Source organism: Antedon mediterranea, chromosome 2 (assembly GCF_964355755.1).
Source record: "Antedon mediterranea chromosome 2, ecAntMedi1.1, whole genome shotgun sequence".
NCBI classification, from domain to species: Eukaryota; Metazoa; Echinodermata; class Crinoidea; order Comatulida; family Antedonidae; genus Antedon; species Antedon mediterranea.
Window position 1 is genome coordinate 6,951,915 of NC_092671.1, and position 26,064 is coordinate 6,977,978.

General features: G+C 31.5%; 1 protein-coding gene across 2 annotated transcripts; it reads left to right on the top strand.

Annotated features, from left to right (window-relative positions):
• The first annotated feature begins 1,687 nt into the window (after positions 1 to 1,687).
• LOC140040221 (speckle-type POZ protein B-like) lies at positions 1,688 to 26,064 on the top strand. 2 transcript variants are annotated; one of them, XM_072085984.1, is made up of 9 exons: positions 1,688 to 1,834; positions 5,859 to 5,974; positions 7,937 to 8,058; positions 17,339 to 17,490; positions 18,319 to 18,446; positions 19,463 to 19,640; positions 21,059 to 21,237; positions 22,191 to 22,333; positions 23,364 to 26,064. In XM_072085984.1, exons 2-9 carry the CDS (start codon positions 5,936 to 5,938, stop codon positions 23,506 to 23,508), a joined length of 1,086 nt encoding a protein of 361 aa, XP_071942085.1. In that variant the 5' UTR covers positions 1,688 to 1,834; positions 5,859 to 5,935; the 3' UTR covers positions 23,509 to 26,064. The 2 variants fall into 2 exon arrangements, with proteins under 2 accessions (XP_071942085.1, XP_071942086.1); XM_072085985.1 differs by lacking the exons at positions 1,688 to 1,834; positions 5,859 to 5,974; positions 7,937 to 8,058 and adding an exon at positions 14,356 to 14,397.

Genomic DNA, 26,064 nt, shown 5'->3' on the forward strand with positions numbered 1-26,064 from the left:
CCTGCCATAAACAGGAAAAAATGGAAACAAATTGTGGAAAGCGTAATGTCGGAAGACGGAAAACGTTAGCAGAGATCTAAAATTCTATGACGTTCGTAATTCGTATTAGGTCCTCTTTTTAGAATGGAAAAGGGGCCTTAGATGGCATTGAACATCCTCTTTTTAAAACTGATCACACTGGGGAGAGACTTAATTAATTATCTATTGTAAGATGCTAAAGTTACATTGCGTTAATAATTTCTATTGTTAAGTTGTCTATTGTTTTCAAACATATTTGTCTTGTTAAGACTTGCAAACTCTGAATCTTAACTTTTTTATCGTGGTGAGGTGAATCCACCAGGGAGTTCTAAACTCCCTGAATCCACACTGTTACCTAAGGACTAAGGTCGACACGACAGTGTGCTTACAGCGAAAAGTACACTTACAGAAGCATGATGAATTTTTTGTCGGATTTAATTAAGAAAATTGATACTCCAAATGGATGGATACAAAGCGTTGTAAAAGGTAGGCCTATCAACAATTTTCTCAAGTAATCTATATAATAGCACATTTAGTTTCTCATCTTGTGTTTTTGTTCTTATATAGGGCCGGCCTAATATAACTTAAACTATAGATATTTTATAGATGTTATCAGTCCATTTGTTCATAATTTGGCTCTAAATTAATTCGAGTGTTTTATACTGTAATTTATATGAGAAATTTCCCGCATGAAAATAAGGTAAATAGCTCCGGTAAAATCCCAATTAGGTACCTGGGTACTTTTATGATTATATCTCGGATTGATGAGGATTGTGGTGTTGAAAGTTATTAGTTGTTATGTTGGTGACATAGGATGGTACTCAATTGCCACTATACATAACAACTTTAGAATAAAATATTTCCAACGGTTGAAGAACTTAGATGATGATAGGTGGCCACGTCTACTCTTCAAAGCAATCATGCAAAATCAAAATAACCTGAAATGGAAGTGGCTAAGCCATATTCGATGCCTACTTTCAAAATACAATTTGTGTAATTATTTTAATATAGATCCATCAGTTGACCTTTCGCTAGATTTTATGCCAGTAAATTGTAATAATGTTCTGAATTAAATAATATTAGGTATAAGGTGTTTGATGAAATTAAAAATTCTTTATATGAAAACAATCTACAAGAGTAGGCCTACTGGGACATATTTACAAATTGTTCCGCTGACCTACAGTAAAACTTCACTATTTACTTGATGATTTATTTTCTGAGAATGCCATACTTGGTTCAATTTTTGACAAGTTTTGTAAGATATATTTAAAAGACTCTTGGAAAAAACGAACTGAAATTTTAAATAAACCCTGCAAATAATGTTAAAATTGTTTTTTGTTTTTTTTTGTTTTTTTTTTTAACTGTATATTAATTGCTTTTAATTTGTACCAACTTTATTATTATGTAAGTATAGTAGTTGAGCTACTTTCAGTGAGACTAGATCTCTTATTCGTCATGTTTTTTCTTTTTAATTTTGCTTTGGATGCACCGTTAGAGCATGGAGGTATAAAAATATTTTTATACCTCCATGGTTAGAGGTATTGTCTAACGTGTGCCACTATAACTGTTGTTACACAACAGTGATTCCATTAAATTGTATTGTATTGTATTGTATTGAGGGCGTCTGTCAATTTACGAACAAAAAACAACCAGTAGACATCGAATGCAACGTAAAAGAAAGACATCTTGAATGTACTCGAAATTTTCTTAAAATATGTCATAGTTTTAACCGAACGTTGAGATTGATTGACAATATACTGTTCTCATTTGGATTCACTAACTTCTCATCAAAGGATTTAGAAGGTCACGTATTTTAGTAAGTGCTAAACCTGCTTAAGGTATGAAACATGGCATCATCAGAGTGGCGAGTATAGGACAGGCTGACCAACATAGAAGAAGCCTGTGTAAACATTTTCAGCCTGCTGCTGTGACACCACAAACAAAGTACACTTTCCTCTGTAGAGTACCCTCAGCAGTCTAGGCCTAGGCCTAGTGTTTTTTTCATAGTATATTTGTCAGTCAGGCATATAATGCAAGACACGACTAGGCTAGTAACTAGGCCTATAATAGGCCTATATTTAGTTAGAGTCCTTTCCCACATTCCTAACTAACCAGTAACCTAGGTAGGCCTAGCCTAGGAGGCCTAGTTTAAGTTTTTGACTTAGCCTATACTAGCTAGGCCTATTTTTTATAAAATAACATTTTTTTAATACTAATATAATAGGCCTATGATTGATAGCATGCAGCCTAGCATTACTAGCTAACTAGCTAGGCTTAGGTAGTAGTAGTTAGTACCCAGGCCTCCCTGTTACGGTAGGTCAAGATGAATACAAAAATAAGCGTGTCAATGAAGAATCCGGGATGATTCGGCCCTGATGAGACGATTCGGCCCACTTTGTAGGGTGCCCTTTGTAGGCCGAAACGTCTCATTTTAGACGAAATTCATTTAGGCCTACATTTTTTTTGTGGTATTTATCAAGTTTTTAAAGGTGTTTAACAATCCGTATTTGATTGATATTGGCAATGTTGATATATAAAACAAATTACCCGATACTAAAAAAACGTAATTTTATAATATATTCAATTTATTACTTCGAAAACTTTTATTTGCATTCGCCAAGCGGCCAACAGAAGGCGTAAATTGTTTACATCGTTCGCGTGACTAAAAAATTATCATTTTCGACAATGTTTTCAAAATGTTTGCTTTATTGCATCTTACCCCATACTGTAGTCTCTCTGAAAATAAAGTTTGGGGAAAAATGTTTATTTATGCTTATAAAATGCATATCAAAGCCAATAAATATAAGTGTGCCGAATCATCTCAGGGCTCGAATCGTCCCAGACCGAATCTTCTTGGGAAACTGTTCACAGACTGGTTACAATATCGGTCGAGATCGATATAAACAAATTTAGTGGTATTTTGTATTTATGGAGAGCCCCTAGGCCTAGCTAAAGAATGTACTTATCAAAAGATAGTAAATAAAGTTGTTTAAATAAATTTGGGCAAACTCATAGAGTTGATGGTCAAAAGTATATCTACTGCACTGATTTCTTCTGTCACCACAGAAACAGTGTGCTTTTATTATCAAACTGTACTAACTTTTGATGGGGTTTTTTTGGGCACTGATCTCCCAGTTCAGAAATCCTGGATCTGTCTGAAAAACTATTTTAATAATATAAGGAGTATGACAATGTAAATTGTTAAATTTGTAGATTCTAAACATTGTTATTGCAAATTTTATGCAAAGCTAACTTACTGTATGTATAAATGTTCTTGATATACAGTTCACAGTACAGTATTAAAAGTCCCTTTTGAAGTGGAGTCGGTATAGTACAGTACTGTACTACATAATACAGTACAGTATGACCCTCCCAACATCATGGCATCATATAAAGTGACTTTAAATTAAGTACAATTATAAAAAAATAAACTTGCAAACAAAAGGATGTTGATATTGATCTACAGTAATTAGCTCAGTTTGGCTATTTAGGCTAAGCTGTGGATCAAGCAAAAAATGCCTCTTTGTTCACCGCTCTAGTTCAGACGTAGGATCATTTTTCTCTTGTATAAATATTGAGCACTCTACTTGAACACTGCACAATACGGTATGTAAATTATTGCCAAGGAATTTATCTTACAATAATTTATGCAATGAATTATTCTACTGATAGTTGGTAATTGTGGTGTTAAAGAAATTGGATTCTTTTCTTGTTCTTCACAAAGAAAAAATGTTTGCATAAGGCTCTTTGCTAGGGAAGAGGTTGTAACTACTGTACACACTTATGTTGGGCTAGTTCTGTCCATACAAAACAGAGATGAACTTCTATGATGTCCAACAAATAATTTGTGGGGTTTTTTTACCCTTTTTTGTACTGTATGCAATTATTTGAAACAATATCATACAATTTTTACCTTGACCTTGTTTGGTTTAACTACAAGTTTTCACCTGTGAAAATTTGTAGTCATAAAATCATCTGTGAAAATTTGATTTACATTCAAACTGGTGTACAGTGTTTTATTGTTTGCCCTGAGGTTGGAAGTTCAAATCCCATATTGGGTATTCTGCAGTGTAATAATGATTATTCATGTTGTATAGGATGGTATTTAAACCAATTGTTGGTACTGAACACAAACATTTGATTTTTTTGAAAAATTTATCCAAATGTTATTGTTACAACAAAAGTAAAACATGATTATATTAACTGACAGTAAATAATGTTTTTGTTGTACTGTATTGTCTTATTTCAGTACTGTAAGTGGCAATAATGTTTCTGTGAATGAATGGATTTATTTTCTCAGAATTATTGGGTTCAATATTAGTATGTGCAGTTGAACTTCTTGGCATAAACAATGCATCGTACAACATCAGTATTTCTTGGCACTTCCTGACATTTTGTGATAGTTGTACAGTAGGCACTAGAAATTGACTTCACATTTAAAACATTCTGTCTTTATTAACATAATACTTTGTATCCAATCTTCTCGTACATTTACTACTTTATTATAGGAGGGTCATAACTATAACAATACAAATTGGATTGATTTTTGTTTAAAGCATTTATTATTATGTTTAGAACTCTCATTTTGTGAACATTCCTATGGGAAATTAATATTTAATTTCGACAGAAACAGATCATCTGAAAACTTACGACCGTATATCAACGATATTTACTTGCCCTCGTTGAGGCAACCCCTTGGGTTATGTAGATATGTTTCTGAGCGTGCTCTGTTTAGCGTGAATGTTTCATACTGATGAGCAATCAACTTTAGTGTGTAATTTATTGTGAAATTAGCCTTGTTTTGTTATAAACATTATTATGATATGAAATTGGATATTTAAAAAATTAGATTAGAAACTATATGAATAAAATAATGTTTAATCTTTATGGTTTATTAATTTTTAATGAGACAATTAGTGAATTAATTAGTAAAATGATCTCACATACTGTATGCCGATTCTTGATAAACGTTTTGTTATTCTGTAATTTGTAATGTATAGTAGTACGTAAACAATTTAATTTACTGTGTCATTCTAATATTGTGATCCGGATCCGGTCAAAAAACCAAGTCTGAATGTATGCTCCCTCAGTAGTGGTGCGCCGGTAAAATTGTGTGGATTTGTTGGGTTAGACTTTATGCCGAAATTTGGTAAAAATCCATTAAGTTTTTACGTAAGTTACCTCGACAGACACACATACAGTAACCCAAGGTTGATTGATTGATTGATTTTATTCGATATTCATACAAAAAAGTTAAAATATACAATGTACAAAAAGAATACCAGGATAACCCATTAAGTCGACAAATAAAAAGTAAACTTATTTCCAATGGAGTCCAATCCGTATTAACTGAAATTTAAGTGAGTGGTTGGGCCTACAGTAGTACAATATATCATTAAGTTGGACGCAGTAAAAATGGAAAAACAAGAAAATACATATAAGACAAGATAACCTCCTTTATGGAGGTAAAAATAACATATACTGTGTTTGTAAATTAGCAAAATTCCTTGTTTATAGTTTGATAAAACTTGGTGATATTTATGAGAAGTAATTTAGATGATGTTTATAATGACAACCATTAATCATAGTTAAAATTGAATGGGGATTTTTCCCACCGCAATATGTACAATGTACTGTAAATTGTTTTATCCAATGGAAAGTCAAAACAACATTATATATTACATCATACAGTAGCAGTGTTCATGGGTTTTTCCATTATTGATATAGGGATGTTTACCAAACTTTCTACTCATTTCGCATTGTACTGTATCCACTATCTAGTTTGTAATTTCTTTTCAATCTCTAATTTTTCTTTCAATCTCTTATTTTCCTTACCATAGATTATATCGAGGTGGATACGCCAAAATCAAGCAAACTGGCGACATCACGCGTTCCCAGTCCAAGACCGCCAGATGTGATGTCGAGCCCTGTTGCGGAAAACTGGTGTTACACACAGGTACCTTTTGTTTACTCATTGAAAATTAAGTCCTGTGTACACTTTATGTGACAACAAAATGTGATGTGCCCATAATGGACACGATGATGTCATATCACTACAATATTTGGACATACACACTACCGTATTTGGACATGTTACACTTTTTTTTAAAGTTTGATAGTGTAGACAGCGCTTAAAGTCTAATTAAATATAATAGCCTTTTTTTTTTCTGTATTATTAATAAAGACAAGGTACTGTACGCAAACAATTTAACAAGCAATTTAAGTCACATGGTTAATCACAATTAACACTGACTACAATACAACTTTGTATTAAATAGTTCAGTACTTCACAGAATATGTACACCTGTGTAATAAGATTCAACAAACCTGAAGAATACTACTGAATTATGGGATTTTGTTGACATCGCAAAAGCTGATTTCTTATTACATCTAGGATATAGTTCACAGCTATAGTTAAGATCATTGTCTGCAGCAAATTCCTCGTCTGTCACGATTTATTGTTTCAAGACCCGCTTTCACTTTTAGCTTTCTGACATTAATAGTTGAGATAAGTCTTCTGCATCATCGTGACTATCGTGTTTACATCGTTTACCAGGCATTCAACTGCGGCGAGATTGTGATGGAGATTTGAAGATGTATCTGAAAGAAACACTTAGAAATCAATCTAGGTTTACTTGCAATGGCATTAATAATTAAAATGAATTGACTCTCTAGTAAGATAAGGTTAAAGCGCATGAATGTACAGTAAGCTGAACAAAGGTAGTATTTAAATGAAAAACATACAGTATTTTTTTAAATAGAAAGGAGCGGGATTTTCTTCGTTTTCGAGTCATTTCCTTTGGCACTAACTTAAAACTAATAATTGTATTATTTGTAACAAGTTTAAGCAAATTTTAGTGATAGTGTGAAAAAAAGTTATTTTCCAATACAGTAATATAAGCCCTATAGAGCGGACACCTTATCCATAATACTAATAGAGTATTCAATGAATGGGGGTTGGCCAAAGTGTTAAAATACCAGTATCCCATTTAGTGGTGTCCCCTGAATAGGGTTGTTCAAAGGAGGGGTTCTACCACAGTCAGCAATAAGGAGTGTATATTAGAATTAATAACATGGCAACAAGGAAAACATACATGCATTCATATGCTGCAGTATTTCCTCAGATCGAATCGCACTTGACAAATCACCAGCATTTCATTGCTGATATCTATAGTATAAAATGAATTGCATTTTCCGGTTAACTTCCATTACAATTACATGGTATCATCGTTAATTGACAGGCAAGGAGATGGGCAGTAAAAAAGCTTGAGGACATTGTTGAACTTAGGACTAGTTGTGGGCAGATGTTTTAACACAACAAATAATCACCCAGAGTGCTGTATCTCCACATATGATAATGTTTTTCAGTATCATGGCAAATTCTACAATACAGACTTTTATGTGTATCACATGTGGTGCCTGTATACCTAACGGAATGTTAGGAATTACTAACACTCACAGTATTAATTTAATGATTATGAAATAAAGTTTTATTATCCAGCAAAAACTGGGTTAATCACACTTTTTTTCCTTAATTAGGAAAGGTTGACTGAAATTAGGATTTTTTCATGATAGTTAGGTAATTCTAAAATGCTTTCATTTTTGTGTCATATTTTATTTAGGTAGTGAATAAATGAATGTCCAGTGGCGTAACGACTATAAAGGCTAACTGGCTAAACCCAGGGGCCCCAGAGCATGTGGAGGCCCCTGAGCAATGCCCAGCGGAAAAACAGGCATTAAAATGTATCGAAAAAAACCTAAAAACGTCTGGCCTCGAGCATTTGAGTTCCTAAATCATGGGCCTCAGGCCTCTGCGTTACGCCACTGTGACAAAGTCCTAAATATAATATCAGCCTGATAATTCTGTCTAATCATTTCATCCTACGGTATATGATATGAAACTTTTTAATTATATTAGGTTAAAGTGGTCAAGTTCTCCTACATGTGGGCTATTAACAACTTCAGTTTTTGTCGCGAAGAGATGGGTGAAGTGTTAAAAAGCTCAACATTTTCATCTGGGGCAAACGACAAATTAAAATGGTAAGTCAATCATTATTATTATTCATGATCCATCGCTTGTTACCTGGTGAAATCAGCGTTGTATGTTTTTGAATTGCATACTGGTTGGAATTCGTTTAATGGAGATAAAAAATTGTTTTACATTCGCTGGCCCTGTTACAGTTAGTATAGTAAATCGGGTCAGAAAGCAGATCAATATTCTAATTTAAGTAAAGCATAAATTGAATAAATCAGTTTTTTCTTTCAGTATGAGTGACTTTTCTAGTTCTTTCTATGTTGTCATAGTCTAGTGACATTCTTTACTGATAGGAAAGCATGCTACTGTAAATATAATAATAGGTTGTTGGCATTTGATATTTTTTCTCTTTTCTGTACGTCATTCAACTGCTAAAAATACAATATAATCAATTTGATTGGAAAATTTCAATGATACCGTACTAATAATACTGTTTCTTAAATTATGCTTTAATTATTGTGCAAGCCAAATGTCAGCTTAATTAATATGTGTGTGTGTTGCGGAGTTTTTTAAAAACATCCATGCCGTACTGTATATCTATTAAAAAACAAGATTAGTTTCTATGTTAAAAATGTCCCTGTCTGGTCCTTTCTCAACCCTCCTAGTACCTTTAAGAACACTCTATCAAAAGTAGTATACCCACAAAATGGCAGCATCTGCACTAATATGTTAATAAATATTAGTTTTTAAAGAAGCCTTTCTCCTTTTCTGTCCTCCTTATTTTTCTTGGGTTAATAGAGTGATTGACATGGCAATAATTTTAACAGATTTTCAGGAAATTACTAAAAGGAGAATGCCTGCAAGATCTCTCTACCCATCTGGTACAATACAAAACTGTAATTAATCACATGTTGACATCTTAACCCTCTTTTATTATTTAGAGGTATTATTTTTCTCTGTTGTGACTACCAGCTGAATTTACTAATTTAAAGTGTAGCTAATTCTTAGTGTGTGTATGTAAAAAGTGTATTTACTGCACAATCCATGCTAATACAGTAGTAATATAGAGTACATGTGGAGTGGAGCTGTAGCTTTTTGGTTAACTTTCCAATTCCAAGGTCTAGGGTTCAATGCTGACTTTCAGTAGAGACATGGTTGTCTCTTGACTGTTTCTACTTCACTCCCTAAGAATTTAAGCATGATAGTTTATCCTGTAATTGGCAAGATACTTGCTGTTGGATGCATACAACATTTTAAAAGATGTTAAAAAAGAAAAAAAAAATACCCAAGGATCACTACAAATCTACAGTATGTCACTGACAAAGTGATCATTTTATTTATTTTTTGTTTAAATTCATGTTTTGAGTATAATTTTATAATGAATAATTAAAGAATTAACATGGAATAAACATGCTTAAGTTTAGTATTCTTTTTTTCTTCTGTGAACAAATAACAAGATTTTGCTTAATAATAATAATTTACAAAAAATAATCTGTGTATTAATGTACTGTAGCTCAGTGTACTATACACGTTCCGTTTACTTTTACGATTTAATTTAAAATTCATACTTAATTTTGTCACCATCCTGAAATAAATGTTCGCTAATATTTACTGATACAGTACACTAACAACATGCTGTTTTATCTATTCAAAAAAGTAAGACAACATATAATTGTACATCATGTGTTAAATTTATTCATTAATTCTATGCTACGTGCCATTTCAGTATAAGTAGAATTTATTAAATCCCATTTTAAATAATAAAAACAGAGTTTGATAAAATTGACTAGCTAATGAGGCAGTCAAGGATAATGCGTTTGCCTTCAAGGTCTTCATTGAACTTGTTCTGACTTTAGTCATTTTTAGGTTAATGTTTAAAGTATTCATTTAATTAGCTTGACTAAATCAGACTAATGGAAAAATGCAGTTATCATAACATTTGAAGTAATCAAAAAAGGGGGAGGGGAGAAAGTGGTCGTTTTTCAGAGCAAGGGGAGGGGAGAAAGTGGTCGTTTTTGAGAGCAAGGGGAGGGGAGAAAGTGGTCGTTTTTCAGAGCAAGGGGAGGGGAGAAAGTGGTCGTTTTTCAGAGCAAGGGGAGGGGAGAAAGTGGTCGTTTTTCAGAGCAAGGGGAGGGGAGAAAGTGGTCGTTTTTCAGAGCAAGGGGAGGGGATAAAGTGGTCGTTTTTCAGAGCAAGGGGAGGGGAGATAGTGGTCGTTTTTCAGAGCAAGGGGAGGGGAGAAAGTGGTCGTTTTTCAGAGCAAGGGGAGGGGAGAAAGTGGTCGTTTTTCAGAGCAAGGGGAGGGGTGAAAGTGGTCGTTTTTCAGAGCAGAAATGAGCAGTGGTGTCCGAGAATCCTTTTTATGTTTTAAAAACAAATTTTTATTTTTTTACAATTATTTGATTGGATAGAAAACAACACATTAACATTCAGTTTATCTTTGTAATTCTAAATGTAAGTTTTAAAAAAATGTGAAAAATAGGGAGTACGAGAGTCTCCCAGCTAAAAAGGGAATGTTGGGACATGTCATACTTTAAGTAAATTTAAAATGGCTTACTCAATGTTTGTGTTGATATTTTAAAACATTTTTAATTTTTGGTGTACACCATGAGTACTTTTAAAATAATTAATTATACAATCTCAAAATTGGGGTAAATTAAATCAGTATTTTGCGTTGCTTGCGACTGAAAAATAATTTGTTACTGTATTGATTGAACACCAAGTCAAATGTTTTTTAACATCATTTTTTAATTGGTTACTGACATTTTCCTCATTTGTTCTGTAAATACTTTAAGCTATGTCAACAATATCAAATTATTTTCACCAAAAAAAGTGTTATGTGCCCAAATATGGTAGTGATGCTCAAACATGTTGGTAGTAATATGACATGTCCATATATAGGCACATCACATTTTTTTGTCATATAAAGTTTGATAGTGTAGATAGAGCTTTACTAATTTAAATAAAAAAATTGACTAATACAGTAATACTACAGTATTTGATTATTTTCATCTTGGCCAGTAGAAAATATGATTCTTATCTTCTGCGATTGGTCTGAAAGCACTTGAACCATGACTCCTGTCTGTTGGCTAATGAGATTTTTATCCAGTATTAAATTGCTTTTGCATTGAAAAAGTGTTATTGTAAAGTGTTTCCATTGACGGGCTTTCTATCTACGCCTATTGTCATTTATATTACCTGACTTAATTAGAAGAATCACTCATCTGTGTTAAAATTACAATGTTATAACATTATTAATTTAAAAGTTACCAACTTTAGAAAATTCTTAAGAAATATTTTATACCATTGAAGTTTTAAAACTTGTGTTATAATACTCTAATTAATTAGTTTGATTAAAAGAAAATACACATAATTAACAGCTAACTATTACAATAACACAGTATCTTAAGTATTGATACCATATTTGTTAATTATTATTAATATTAATAACATATTAAAAATTGATTAATTTTATTATTAACTAAAAGGGTATCAAAAATTGTAGAATATTAAATTTGTTATTCTTGGATCATACTGTGCAGTTTAAGAAATAGCAGTAAAAAATTTCTTTATATTTAAAAAAAAACCACTTAAATTAAGATACAGTGGCTGTCACCAATCACACATGTGGAAAGAGTGAAATTTTTCTTAAATATTATTATTTCACTTAAAACAATAATTATGGGAGCATACATACAGAGAAAAAAAACTATTTTGATACTAGTAAATTTGATTGAGTAATCAACATGAAGTTATTACTAAAACTAAACTATAGTGAGTCAAATATTTTTACTATAAAAATCAGATTTTGCAACCCAATCAATATCATAAATTTACAAATTAATTTATTTCTTTGTTCAGCATACTTAACCAACTACAGTAGTATAGTAGGAAGGTCAGCTTTTTAAATGCTGTTCACTATGTATCCTGGTTTTCTGTCATATGTTTTTAATTTCCTTTAAAGGAGATAATAAGAGAATCAGCCAGATATCAGTTGAATGACGACGTATATTCAAACTCACTGATGTATTACCAATTTTGGTTCATTCAAAGTCATTGTGAACAGTGAATTTTTAGAATAGAACTAGTGAAGAATATCAGAAAGAGCAATACATGATTTTTCATGGGAAATTTGTAATGTTCCGGCCCCTGGGTTTAAACAGTGAGCGCTCATAGCCTTTACGCCACTGATAATAACATAACATAATATGTTCCCATCTTTATCTTTCAACATCAACAGAACATGGAAACCGGGAGTATATTGACTGTGTACAGACTAAAGCTCTGTCTACACTATCAAACTTTATGTGACAACAAAATGTGATGTGTTGTCATATCACTACCAATACATACAGTATTTGGGAACATCACACTTTTTTGTCAAACTGTTTCGATAGTGCAGACAGAGTTTAAAGAAGTCTTACAGTACAGTAATTAAAATACTTTATAAACAATACAATTTGTACAATACTGTAGCATCTGAAGATTGAAAATACTGTAAGTGATTTGTATCGCCTTCATGAAACAGTCTGTGGTGTGATAATAAAATGTTGAAATTATTACCTAAGACATTCATTTATTTTATCTAATTTGCAATTATGTAAACTTCCATGGAAAATATGTAAGTACATGTAAAACTATATACATAAATGTATACATTTACCTGTACTTGAAATAACTTTACCATATTAAATCAATTCGCCAACAAAATTGTAACTTTAAACAAGGGGACCCTAAAAATCAACTATACAGTACATTACCAGCATGGTTTATATTACCAACATGGTTTACATTACCACCAGCATGGTTTACAAATACCAGCATGGTCTATTCTTATCAAATGCTGCAAATGGTTGCTAACTGCAGCGCCCCGGCAGCACCCTACCCCATAGTAGTTCATTTGTGAAGGGATATATTATTCTTTGGATTATTTTATAGTAATTATAACATGTTGGAAGATTGAATGAATGAAGATTAATGCAAAATCCATTAATGTTTTTAAAAAATTGTACAAGTTGAATCTAATTAATAAATACAAATCTTAATTTCTGGAGATTTCAATGTTATGTTATTTTATATATTTTTTTATATATTGTATATTTCCTTTTAGTATTTAGCTGTTTTATAGTTGTTTAGTTATTTTAGGTCTTCAACCCTATACAAGCTTTTAGCTTTTTGTTGTTGATCCTTTTCATCTTTTATGCATTTTATCTTCGACATGTTTTATAATTTTTTTTTTTTAATTGATGAATAAAATAAATGAAATGAAATGAAATGAAAGGTTCATTGTTATGGTAATACTAATTGATATGACAACATTCAAGGGTCTCTAGATTCTGGGTTACATTCAAATGTGGAATCGATTTACGTACCATCAGAACAGCGGTATACAGTATGCACACGTCATGGTACTATAATAAGTAATGTAAAATGTGATGTGCATTGAAGGATGAACAATGCACTAGTTTCGAATCATTACATACAAGTGAAAAGGTCAAGTAAAGTCATAAATTTGATATTAAATTTACAGTACTTCATAATTTGATGTTATCTCTATTGGCCATTCTACTATAAATTTATAAACATGTGTTTTGGTACTGTTTTTGTTTTTTTTTAGTGGTTTCTAAATCAATAAATCTTTTTTTTTTATTATTTATTGGATTTTAGAAAGAACTTAAATGTGAAGGTTGGATGATAACACTGATTTGTGTTTTTTTTAAATTTACCATCTTGATCATGTCCTTTGTTGTCATGTTATTTATAACCATGTTTTCCTTGTTTGTTGTGGGACTTTTTCCTTGTAGGATATTACATATTAATATCATTCATCCTTATAATATGACTTGTGAACTTTGTGTTTTTGTAATGTTATGTAGTTTGTAACCTTTTTATTTTGTTGTCATTGTGACTGGTGTTTTCCCCCTCGAAATGTTATTCGTGTCTAGCTTACCTGGATGAACCAACGAGAACATTACAACTAGAATACATAAAAATTCATTAAGCACCACATCAGTCAATGGTACATTCCATAAACCATGCCACCAAATGGGAAAATCCCAACACACCACCATCATCATTTCGATAGGCCCTATTGTTGGTTTATTCAGCTAAGCTGCACTCATACAGTACATAGACTAGTACTATCATACTAAACAAATTTACAGTATTACCGCCGCCAAGGAGGTTATTAATGTATTTTTAAGTTTCTATACTAAAATTCTTAGCCATACAAATCCCAGGTCATTGCTGTACTATTCAGATTTTAAGTATGATTATCTATAAATAATTAACCAATATTGATAAATGAATCAAGACTGAATTACCTTGAGTTCAGCACAGTACATTAAACTGTACGTCTTGTACTATAAATCACTCTTGTAACTGATGATAGACATGATATGAATGTATGTATTATTATCATTGTTTCAACAACCGCCAGTCTATTTCGTGCCTAGCTTAACTGGATAAGCCAACAATAGCCTGTGCTCTTGTGAAAGAAGGTTTTGATACAATTTATGATGGTGGCACGTTGGGACGGGCGTGACTGATCGATTAGTCCATTATGGTAGAAGGATTTTCTAGGAACTTTTAACTTTTCATATCAAAGCCCTCCCTCTGGAGAGCACAGGCTATTGTCGGTTTATACAGTAGACTAAAACAAACACTCTGTGGGTTTTTGTAAAGTATTCTTTCCATGGCTTCTACCATCCTTGATTTACAACCCTACCTTGCATATTTGTATTTAGAATAGCATTTTAAAAATCAACCCTACCAATTACACTTGAACCAACAACCCTTTTTGTTACCTTCGAAAAAGATGTACCATAACAGATTATTCCCCGACTTCCTTTGGAAAATTGAAAAAAAATGGCTAAATCAATAATGCATAACAAAGGAACGATGAGAAACATGATATTCTATTAGGGAATTTGCATTTGTAATAAAAGTGCGAATAAGAGGTTAATTGCGGGTAGGTTCACAGCATTGATGGATTTAATAAGCAAGCTTACTTGATATGAGGTTCATTGGGTAACTAATATTCGACCATTAAGGCAATCTATTTAACATGTAATATTTATACCTGAATTCCCTGATTGAATAATTACTAAATAACAAATGTCACCATTACCAACATACCAGTAGTATGTTCCTATTAGTATTAGATTAAAATAAAGTGTTTAAATCAGTAAAATGAAACATTCATATAAATGCTACATTTTTTCCAAAAAGATTTTGTTAAAATAAATATTTGTTTTTAAACCATGAGATACACACATCTATCCTTCATACTGTAGGTATAATAATAATTATTACCTTTCTCTTATTTATAATATTTAACATTGCACCCACCCCACATACTGTAGAAGACACAGAATTCAAAATTCTTGTCAGTATAAAGCTTGTGATGTCACCAATATATCGTTTTTCAAGTTGATAGCAATAAAGAACTTATTTCGTCATTGTATATACCTGTAGCTTTAGAAAAGATGGAAAAAATATTAAGAAAGATGTACAAATTAAGTAATCACTTTTGCCAAGTGATAAATGTGCATCTTCTCTCAGTTTTAATGTTTCCAATTTGCCGTTTCATTAAAGATACATTATAATAATTTTACATAAAAACTAACATTTAGTATTAATAATAATATGAATATTTAACTGGGTTAAGTGACTATAATAATCAATTAGGTTAAGTTTTCCCAGTTGTACCTTTTAAAGTTAACATTTGAATGGCAAAAGATGATTACTAATACTATACATGTACAGAGTACATGGTCTATATTTGTTCAGGCGTCTTATTGCAACCATGTCAATTCTACTGCAGTTACTGTTAGTAACTACATTTTGTTAACTTTAACCTGTTTATGCAAATGCAATATAAATAATAAACTCGTTTGGGTATCTTATCTGTTTACTACAATGGCTACTTCATAAACCACTGTACATTGAAAGAACAGTAAAATATTAACGTTACTGCAGGTAAAAAAATATTTACTGCAGTACAGTAACTAGTAGAAATATGTTGACATGATCCCTAAAATATAGTTACCTAATAGTATGTTATCCTAGATTGCGGTATCACTATACCCATGCAATATATCTTAATAAATCAGGGATAAACTTAATAATTGATTACGGTATACAAATAATGAATATTATGTGTTAAAGAAGATTAAATGTTTTATTTCACTCTACTATAACCATGTTGAATAAAACATACTGTACCTCTTCCACTTGCGAATATTCGCCATTGAACTTCATTAACTTTGATTAAAAAAATGCATTTTTTTTGTGTGCAAAGTCCTAATTTGAAGGCTTTGTGGCTAATTATGTATCGAACACGAGCGATAACGCTGTAAAACCTGTTTTTGTAGTGTACATTTCATGCACTACATACGGTTGCCAATACTGTATGTTTTTTTTATTGACTTTTGCTTACTTGATACGATAGGGTTCATGTGTGGAGAATATTACATTTTCTGTAATTTTATATTGTAATTTTTGTAGGAGATTGTTGTTTATTTATGTTAAAGATCTGATAATGATTCTGTATAGGGAAAGAGATCAAAACTTCCCCTTAACCATGTTACATACTATAAAGATCTGTCTATCCTATCAAATTTATGTGACAAACAAATGTGATGTGCCCATATGTGGACATGATGAAGTCATACCACTAGCATATTTGTGTATATCACTACCATATTTGGGCACATCACATTTTTTTTGTCAAACTAGTTTGATAGTGTAGACAGTGCTTTATACTATAATTTTAAAAACCACTATATTGTGATATGCTTTGAGTACTGTTATTGATTTGATATGGTTTTTCTTAGTCATAAAATCAGAGTTTAACCGGATTAATTGAAAAAAAATTACAGGGTAATGTTCAATTCTGTACTGTTAATTGATTTCAATTAGCATTTTTTTTTTGTGCAAAGTCCTAATTTGAAGGCTTTGTGGCTAATTATGTATCGAACACGAGCGATAACGCTTTTGCTGTATACTCACTTATAGCGTATTTTGGCACTTATGTTGTGTAAGAGGATGAACTGTACTTAGTATTATTTATCATTGATTTTCAATCTCATTTTCATCTACATGCATGATGAAAACGTGACATAGTTTTTCCCTCTTTCATGTTGTAAAATTAAATTATGTTTTGATAAAATATTGTTGATACAAATGAGATTTATTGGATGAATATCCTGCTGGTACTGTACATGATCTTATTGAATTTTTAAAACATGAAAGTGTGTATTTTGATCAGAAAAGCCAGATACTGTTCGAGATAAGGTTTCTAGCAATAAAAATAAAATAAAAATGTGTTTCCTTTAATTACAGGTGCCTACGGGTAAATCCTAAAGGATTAGATGAAGAAAGCAAAGATTATCTATCCCTTTATCTCCTCTTGGTTTCTTGCAATAAAAGTGAAGTCAGAGCAAAATTTAAATTCTCCATTCTGAATGCAAAAAGAGAAGAAACAAAAGCAATGGGTAAGAAAAATGGGTTGTAGATAGGTTTGAATGATCATAATACTGGTATTAACTCGTAGATTAAAGTTAGCTTTATCAGATAGTTTAAAGTCATCGATGTACAGTAAAGCCTGTTTTCCACTAGTTACCCACTAGTTAAATTATTATTTATCCACAGAACATTTTACATACGGCTGTATAACAACTAAACAATGTTTATTTTATAAGTGTATAACATGTGTTTTCTTTGTATTCGATGTTGTTCTCTTTCTTCTTTATGCTTTCATGCATATTCTGTGTATTTCTACAATAATTAAATTGAACTATATGAACCTCTAAAAGCTGTTTAATATGCAATTGAATTGATATGAATATTCCAATCCAATATGGTATTATAAATTTAATTTTTGTTGTAAATGTAATCTTCATTCTACAGTACTCATATCGTTTTAACAATTGCTGTTATAAAATGCATAATTATGGTAACACATTTTAATAACACAATTAAACGTGATGATTATTCTTGACTATTTTTTCGAAATGTTGTTGTGCAAGCATCATTTCTTCCATATAACATCTAAACAGTAACGCCATCACTGAGACTATAGTGATTGTACACACTGAAATTGAACTTAAAAAGGAAAATCAAAATTGTAATATACTCAATGTAACAATTTTTTCTGTCCAACATGAACTAAAAGTATAGTATTTACCCTTATTTAGTGTTAACAGAAAATTTCCAACCAAACAAGCTAAAAACCAAAGGCTAAAATGTTTTCTATTAAGAATATTGGAGAAAGATTTACTACACTTTTTTCTATTATTATTATTATGTCTATATTTTTTCAGAGAGTCAACGTGCGTATAGGTTTGTTCAAGGGAAAGACTGGGGTTTTAAAAAATTCATCCGACGGGATTTTCTAATGGAGGAAGCAAATGGGCTGCTTCCAGATGATAGGCTAACGTTATTTTGTGAAGTAAGTAGTCATTATTTTCTCAATATATTAGGGAAAAAAAATGTTGTGAAAAAAAAAAATGTTATGCTGTATAAGTCTATTTTTTGGCCATTAACGTATCCTTAGACAAGATGACATTGATTTCTTTTGGATGGGACGTAAAGCCTATGGGCCCATGTACATACAGTGCATGTTAAAGAACACAATTCGAAAAAAGTACTGTAGATCATCTCCCGGTGTGTAGATTTTTGTAGGCGCTGCATTACAGGCTGCCATTTGTCCGTAGAGGGCCTAATCCTAATTTCCTCAGTTTCCAGTTAAGATTGAGAACAATGATAAATACCTACCTTTATATAGTATGATAATTCTGAGGATACACCATTGTTATTTTATGGTTCTTTTATAAAATCAATAGGAAAATGTGAGTTAATATAATTTTCCCTGAAAATAATACTGCAGTTACTGCAGCCTCTACATATATTTTATTGTAATAACGCATGATTTTAGTTTGAATACAAGTTTATTATGCCGTCACTGAAATAAACAAATAGACAGTGTATATGATTACTCTGATAGCTTGAATAATAATGCATAAACAGGTTTAGAGTAAACACAATTTAGGTACTGCAGTAACTGCAGTTAAATACTTTGATATGCTCCCTAATATTCTGAAGTGTAATAATAATTTCTTATTTAATATTTCAACACATACTTTCCACAATTCTCGTTAAATGTTGTTTTATTCAGATAAATTGTAACCTTTGAATAAGAGACTTATATTGTCTACTTCCGCTGTAGATAAAATGCTTTTAAAGCATCAATTCAACTTTTGGCCTTTAAAGTTATAGACGGAAATGACATTTTATGGTTTTGTATCATCTTTTTTTAAACAAATGAGCATTCATTGAAGCCCATAAAATATTTGCTGTTACTACTTTCGGTTTTCAAACGCTACGCTTAGTTTTTTATACAGTATCATCGTTTCTAGTAATGTCATTTATTGAAGCCTGTAATGTTTTTTTATTGCCTCAATTCAGGTCAGTGTTGTACAAGATTCTGTAAATATATCTGGTCAATCTAGCCAGTCGCAGTTAAAAGTTCCCGAATGCCGATTGGACGATGATTTAAACACATTATTAGAGAGGTCATCTTTCAGTGACGTTACGTTATGTGTCAATGGACGGGAATACCAAGCACACAAAGCTTTACTAGCAGGTGAGAGGACATTGGCCTAAACTTGAAGCTATCAATACAGCTTTCTTAAAATGCATTAAATCTTCTTTGTGTGTATTCTGAACTTCTATAAACTGTGTTTCATTTTATGTGTGTAATTCTATTAAATTTCTTTGGAAATGGACCGCCACTTGTTGGTCAAACGATTAATATGCATTAAGATGCTTCACATTTCATAGAAACTATGATAGACTTATAATCACTATGTAAGTACTTAAGTGATTTCATTCAAGATCTAGGGTTGAAAGGTCACCTAATAAGGGAAAATAATATGTAGTCATTGGATCTGTGTAAAATGTAATACATTGCTTATGGCTATTACAGTTAGCCCAAATGCTGTCAATGGTTATGATTTAAATTAATAAATTTAAAGAATTACTGTACACCCACCATTCCTTCAAGCACAGTAGAAATATAAATTGGATAGTCTGACATAATGATGATGACATTTTGAAACCAACCCCCAAAAATTGTTCCTTTGATCCTCGTCGGAAAACAAAATCCGTTTCATGTTTCATCTCCTAACACGAAATAGTCGTTAAAAATCAAACATTGCTTGAAAGCTAAAGCAATACCAGTTCATCGTCCTATTAAAATTACATATTGTGATATTGTTTAAAAGCCTCTTTAATCTTGGAAGCACTCGTAACTGAAGCTAGGCCAGTTCATTAATACTGGTTCTGTCACCACTTTGCTGAGGCCATTATGCTTGTTGTATACTAATTCCTTAAGTACTATGCACACAGAAATGCTCATACAGAATCTTCTTAATGGAATTACCACCATCTTGATAATGTGGTTAGGAAAATATTATTCAAAATGTCTTCAGTTCAAGTTATTTAGTATACAAATAATGAATGTTTATGAGTGGGATGGTGAGAATATTTTATGATTTGAAAATAGAGTACCGTAGTCAATTTTTCATCGAATGCAATATTCTCTCTATTCAACGAATACAAACAATTTAAATTATAGTACACCTACTTTTATTCAATTTATCCATCGTAAATATAAATAAGTTGATTTCCAAATGCTATCAGTCTGCGTCCCATGCAAAAATTCTCAAAATGTTTACAGAAAGCTTAACTTGCATTACAGTGCTTTACTTATCACTATCACTTGTTCATTAAATAGGGCTAATTCATGCGACCAATTAAATTGCAAGAATAAATGTTATACAGTAATGTAATATGCAATTGTTTACCATTGCTATGTTTCTTGGTTGTAGTTTTTATTATACTGTACTTTTACATTTATATTCTCACATTTACTTAATCAGCGTCTTTAATAATAATACTGTACGTTTGGTTGTAGCTACAGTACTTTACCATTGCAAGATACATATTACACTGTGTGCTGTTCATCTTGATTCACTTTTACGTTTATTTATATTCCTACAGCTCGCTCGCCCGTCTTTAATGCAATGTTTGAACACCAAATGGAAGAAAGTAAACACAATAGGGTTGAGATAACAGATGTAGATCATGAAGTAATGCGTGAGATATTACGCTTTATTTATACTGGTAAAGCACAAAACCTGGAAAAAATGGCCGATGATTTATTAGCAGCTGCAGATAAGGTAAAAAAATAAGGTAGAATTTATGCCTGTCAAGTATTTCCATGATACAGATGTCACATGTGACACACATGTGATTTTGTATCACAGCATTTGCCTATGATACTAGACAAATCATACCATATTATATTTGTAGATACAGTACCAAGAAGAATCTGGTGTATTATTAATATTTGTGTTTAGAAATAATAATTATTTAGAACTTACAGCTATTCACTTGTTTTGGTCTCGAGAAAATAATTGCTTTTTATGTATTTTGTTTCCATGGAAAAATAAATTGTTTCTACTGCCCCAAAACAATAGCGTGTGTTAAATATAAATGTGTATATTTCCTATGCTCGAGTGCAAACACAGTTCAAAACAGCATTATAGCAGTGAAGATTGTGTGATTTTAATCAGATAAAATCGTAAATCCTTCGCTTATGTGCAACACCCTGTTAGAGGAATAAAGTCTTAGTGGCAGTGTATGCGCATGTTTAAATCTCCATCTACACTATCAAACTAGTTTGAAAAAAAAAGTGTGATGTGCCCAAATATGGTAGTGGTATGCCCAACTATGGTAGTGATATGACATCATCATGTCCATTTATGGACAAATAACATTTTTTTTGTCATAAAGTTTGATAGTGTAGACAGAGCTTAAGGAGTGTTTCAATTTACATGCATTTACAATACAACAGGTTCCCACACTAAAAACTATAAGCTTACAGTGGGTACCTTTTTCAAACAGAAATTGTAATTGTTATTCATGTACTATATTGGCTTATGTTGTGTAAGAAAAGCTTATATAAAATCAAATTAAATTGAAATAATATTTTTTTTTGTAAAAGAGCAATATAATATAAGCATCTTCTATTTTTGGATTCTGTTGTAAAATAAATGCTTATAGAATAGAATTTGTTTGTGTTTGAAATAGCAATATAATAAGCATAAGCAAATATTATTTGTTTTTGCAGTATGCAATTGAAAGGTTGAAAGTATTATGTGAAGAGTCATTATGTTCAAATTTAGCAGTTGAGAATGTAGCTGAGGTACTTGTACTGGCGGATCTTCACAGTGCTGAACAACTTAAAGCAGTAGCAATAGACTTTATAAATACGTAAGTAAAACTGATACTGTACTCCAAGGTTCTGTTTCTTCTGCATAAAAATAACCGGTTAAAAACTGTGTGAAAAAATTAACCCCAATTTCTTGGAAGCAGAAACAGGACAATTTTTTAGTAACCGGTTAAATGGCTCTCGGCTCTATCCAGCAGAAACAGACCCCAACAGCATTATACATTCATGTGAACTTACAAACACACTAGAAATACTAATCCCTGCCAAGCACTACCAGTAAAAGTAAATGACAATATTGATTTTTTAAAGCTCTGTCTACATTATCAATCTTTATGTGAAAACAAAATATGATGTGCCCATATATGGTCATGATGATGTCATATCACTACCATATTTGGGAATATCACTACCATATTTGAGCACATACTTTTTTTGTCAAATTGATTTGATAGTGTAGACAGAGCTTTATTGATGAAATGCAGTTATCAGTCTAAATGTATCCTGTTTCATATAAATTAAACTTTATACTATTAAATAGTAATAATAATAATAACAAGATTTTTATAGCGCACATACCACTCAAGAGTGCTCAAGGCGCAATCAAAAAATAAAAACAAATCATACTTGGCAGGGCTTGCAGCATGCATTTGGCAGGAGTATTCTAGTATAACTTGATGTACTATTCATGTCAGTGCACTTTTACCATCCTCAGAAAAACTAACTGAAGAAATTAGGAGAAATTCCAAATTTTGCAGTTTTGGGATTGGTCTTCATCATCATCATTCATCGACATTTTTATTCCAAGATCAAAATAAAAACATATACAAATACAATAAGAATGATGATGGAATGGGATACAAAATAAGCACTTTAAGTGCTTTGAATATTTAATAATAACAAAGTTGAACATTAATTAGTTTTGACGTACAAATAATTAGTTTTGACGTACAAAAACATTATTAGTAAACATGTGTAATACAGTATAAACATTATAAAACTTATTCTGGAAGCTTTTTTTTTAAAGACTTTAAAATCAATGTAATCATCATTGTTGTATTGTTTACCTTACAGACATGCAACAGATGTTATGGACACATCTGGATGGAAGAACATGGTACGAAGCCAACCACACCTTGTAGCTGATGCTTTCCGAGCTTTAGCGAGCGCACAAACGCCACCGTTTGGCCCTCCCCGTAAAAGAATAAAACAATTATGAGTAAGCATACAATAGTGATGCGTTTATGATTGTTAAATATGAATTTCTATGAAATTACTGTGAATATTTTTCCATATTTTTTAGGCTTAGTAGTAATCCAAAGTTAGAATTTTATCGTTAGCATGGCTTTCTTGAGAAATTTTATTTGGGTAATCTACTCAATATGTCAGAATAGTTAATGCACAGTTATATGTACATATTATAATGTTGATATAAAACTTGTACATACATATGTACAGAGGTTACAGGCCTTGTCTAAAAAATATCTAAATTTAACTATAGCATTTTCTTCACCAAATTTTCATTAATTTTTTAGAATAACTTTTGCACTCATTGTGTAGGTTGTCTAGAATTACTATTAGTGTTTATCAGAATGAATTGCTTTTATTTTAAAAGTGGATTTTGTTTCTAAATAAAATTGCATTGGTTATTGTAGACGTATATGCATTTCTAAGTAAAAAATATATCAATACTGAATGGGGAGGAAGGATAAATAAAATGAAGAGTTTATAAAAGCAGTAGTTTAATTTAAATCAGTTATTTAAAATCGATACACCCATAATGTTACTTTGGAATCACAAGGAGTAGATGGCAACACACAAACATGCTGATTCTATCACAATTGGTATAGGTTAAACTCAATGTCAATTTAGATTGTTATAGATGTGTGTGAATAAGCATGTATTTGCATTCTGAAGCTCTGTCTACACTATCAAACTTTATGTGACTAAAAAATGTGATGTGCCCATATATGGACATGATGATGTCATATCACTATCATTATTTAAGCATCACTGCCATATTTGGGCATATCACACTTTTTTGTAACATAAAGTTTGATAGTGTAAGCAGAGCTTTAAGCTTGGTTCCTACTTGGATGCAACACAGCGATGTATGTGCAATGCAAGCGAATTAACGTATCACAAGCAATAGTTTTGGTGATCCATCGCATCATGATTGGTCAAACTGCTTGTAGTGCGGTTACGTCCTTGCTTTCTAGTAGGAACCAAGTTTTAAGGTGAGAATTCTGTACCCACTACACACAAGGAACGCTTCCAGTGGCGTAACGGCTATGAGCGCTCATTGACTAAACCCAGGGGCCCCGGAGCTTATAGGGTCCCCTGAGCAGTGCCAAGAAGAAAAAACAGGCATTAAAATATGTTAAAAAAGCTAAAAACGCCTTAGGCCTCCACCATTGGAGGGCTATTTAGGCTTCATTTATATGTTCTGATAAACAGAGTTCACAAGGTAGTTGAAATAATTATCTAAACAGTTGCAGGGTATTTCTCTTATAAATGTTCATAATACACTGACTAAGTCTACTGCTATTGTATTTAAGTTTGATAATTTTTTTATTACTAATAAAAAAAAATTTTTCTGATCCACATTGTAATAAATCATGGTGGATGGTGTAATACTTATCACTCAACCACTGAGAATTATAAGCAAATAATTCCAACAATTCAATTCAAGAATCATTTATTGACCAAAAATATTATATCATAACAATGGTTGGCATATAACATATATAGTCGAGAGACTACAAAAGATCCAATAAATGATTGTTAATTTTTGATCTATATAATTAACATAGATGATAAGCTATACTCCCCAGCAGTGTTCACAGATACCTTTTTATTGCACCCATATATGTTGAACAATATCTGTAATAGTAAACTGACACCAGGAAATCACAGTGGCCATTGTTGATGAATACATTTTTCATGACAATTTGTGTATGGGCTAATCATAAATAATGTGATGTAACATTATAACATGATAAATGTGTCTTTAATGATTCATTTTTTTCAATATTCAATTTCAGCATTAAAATTTATAATTAAAATTAGTTTGTTTTAATGAGAAATGCAATATAGAATGCAAAGATAAATTGTTTTGGAAACCATATGATGGATTCATTGTCAACACAGTTAAAAAATGAAATGTAGATGGGAGCCATGCGCCCCCCCCCCCCCCCCCTCCTTCTCCACATATGCAGCAATGCTGTCCCCTCCTCCTATTGGTCACATCATATGATGTAGCCATATAAACAGACACTCATTCATCTATCTACATTAATGTAACCCTCTACTCTAAAAGATAGTTTTTTTTTCACGAAAGTATTTTTAAGTACATAACATAGCAATTGTGTACTCTATTTCTATGGGCTGCAGTTCTAATAGGACTACAAGAAGATATATAGTATACTTAGTCATTATATTAATTAATTATCTACCAATTGTGATTGGTGTATTTCTTAATAGATTTTTTAAAAATTAAAAATGTGATTTTATATTGTTAATTTAAATGTTTTCCTAAATCCAATTTATTCATTACTTTTTCACCCACACAAAATAATTAAATTAATGCATATTTAGTTTAAAATTAATACAATTCCTCTTATTTTTTTACATGTGTATTTATATTTTTTAAATTGCCAATGTAAATGGCACGAATTGAAAGAGAGATTTTGAAGTGTTATGTATACATTATGATATACAATATACAAACTGAGAAAACAATAAACATTTGTTCATGCTTTCTTTTAGAATAATA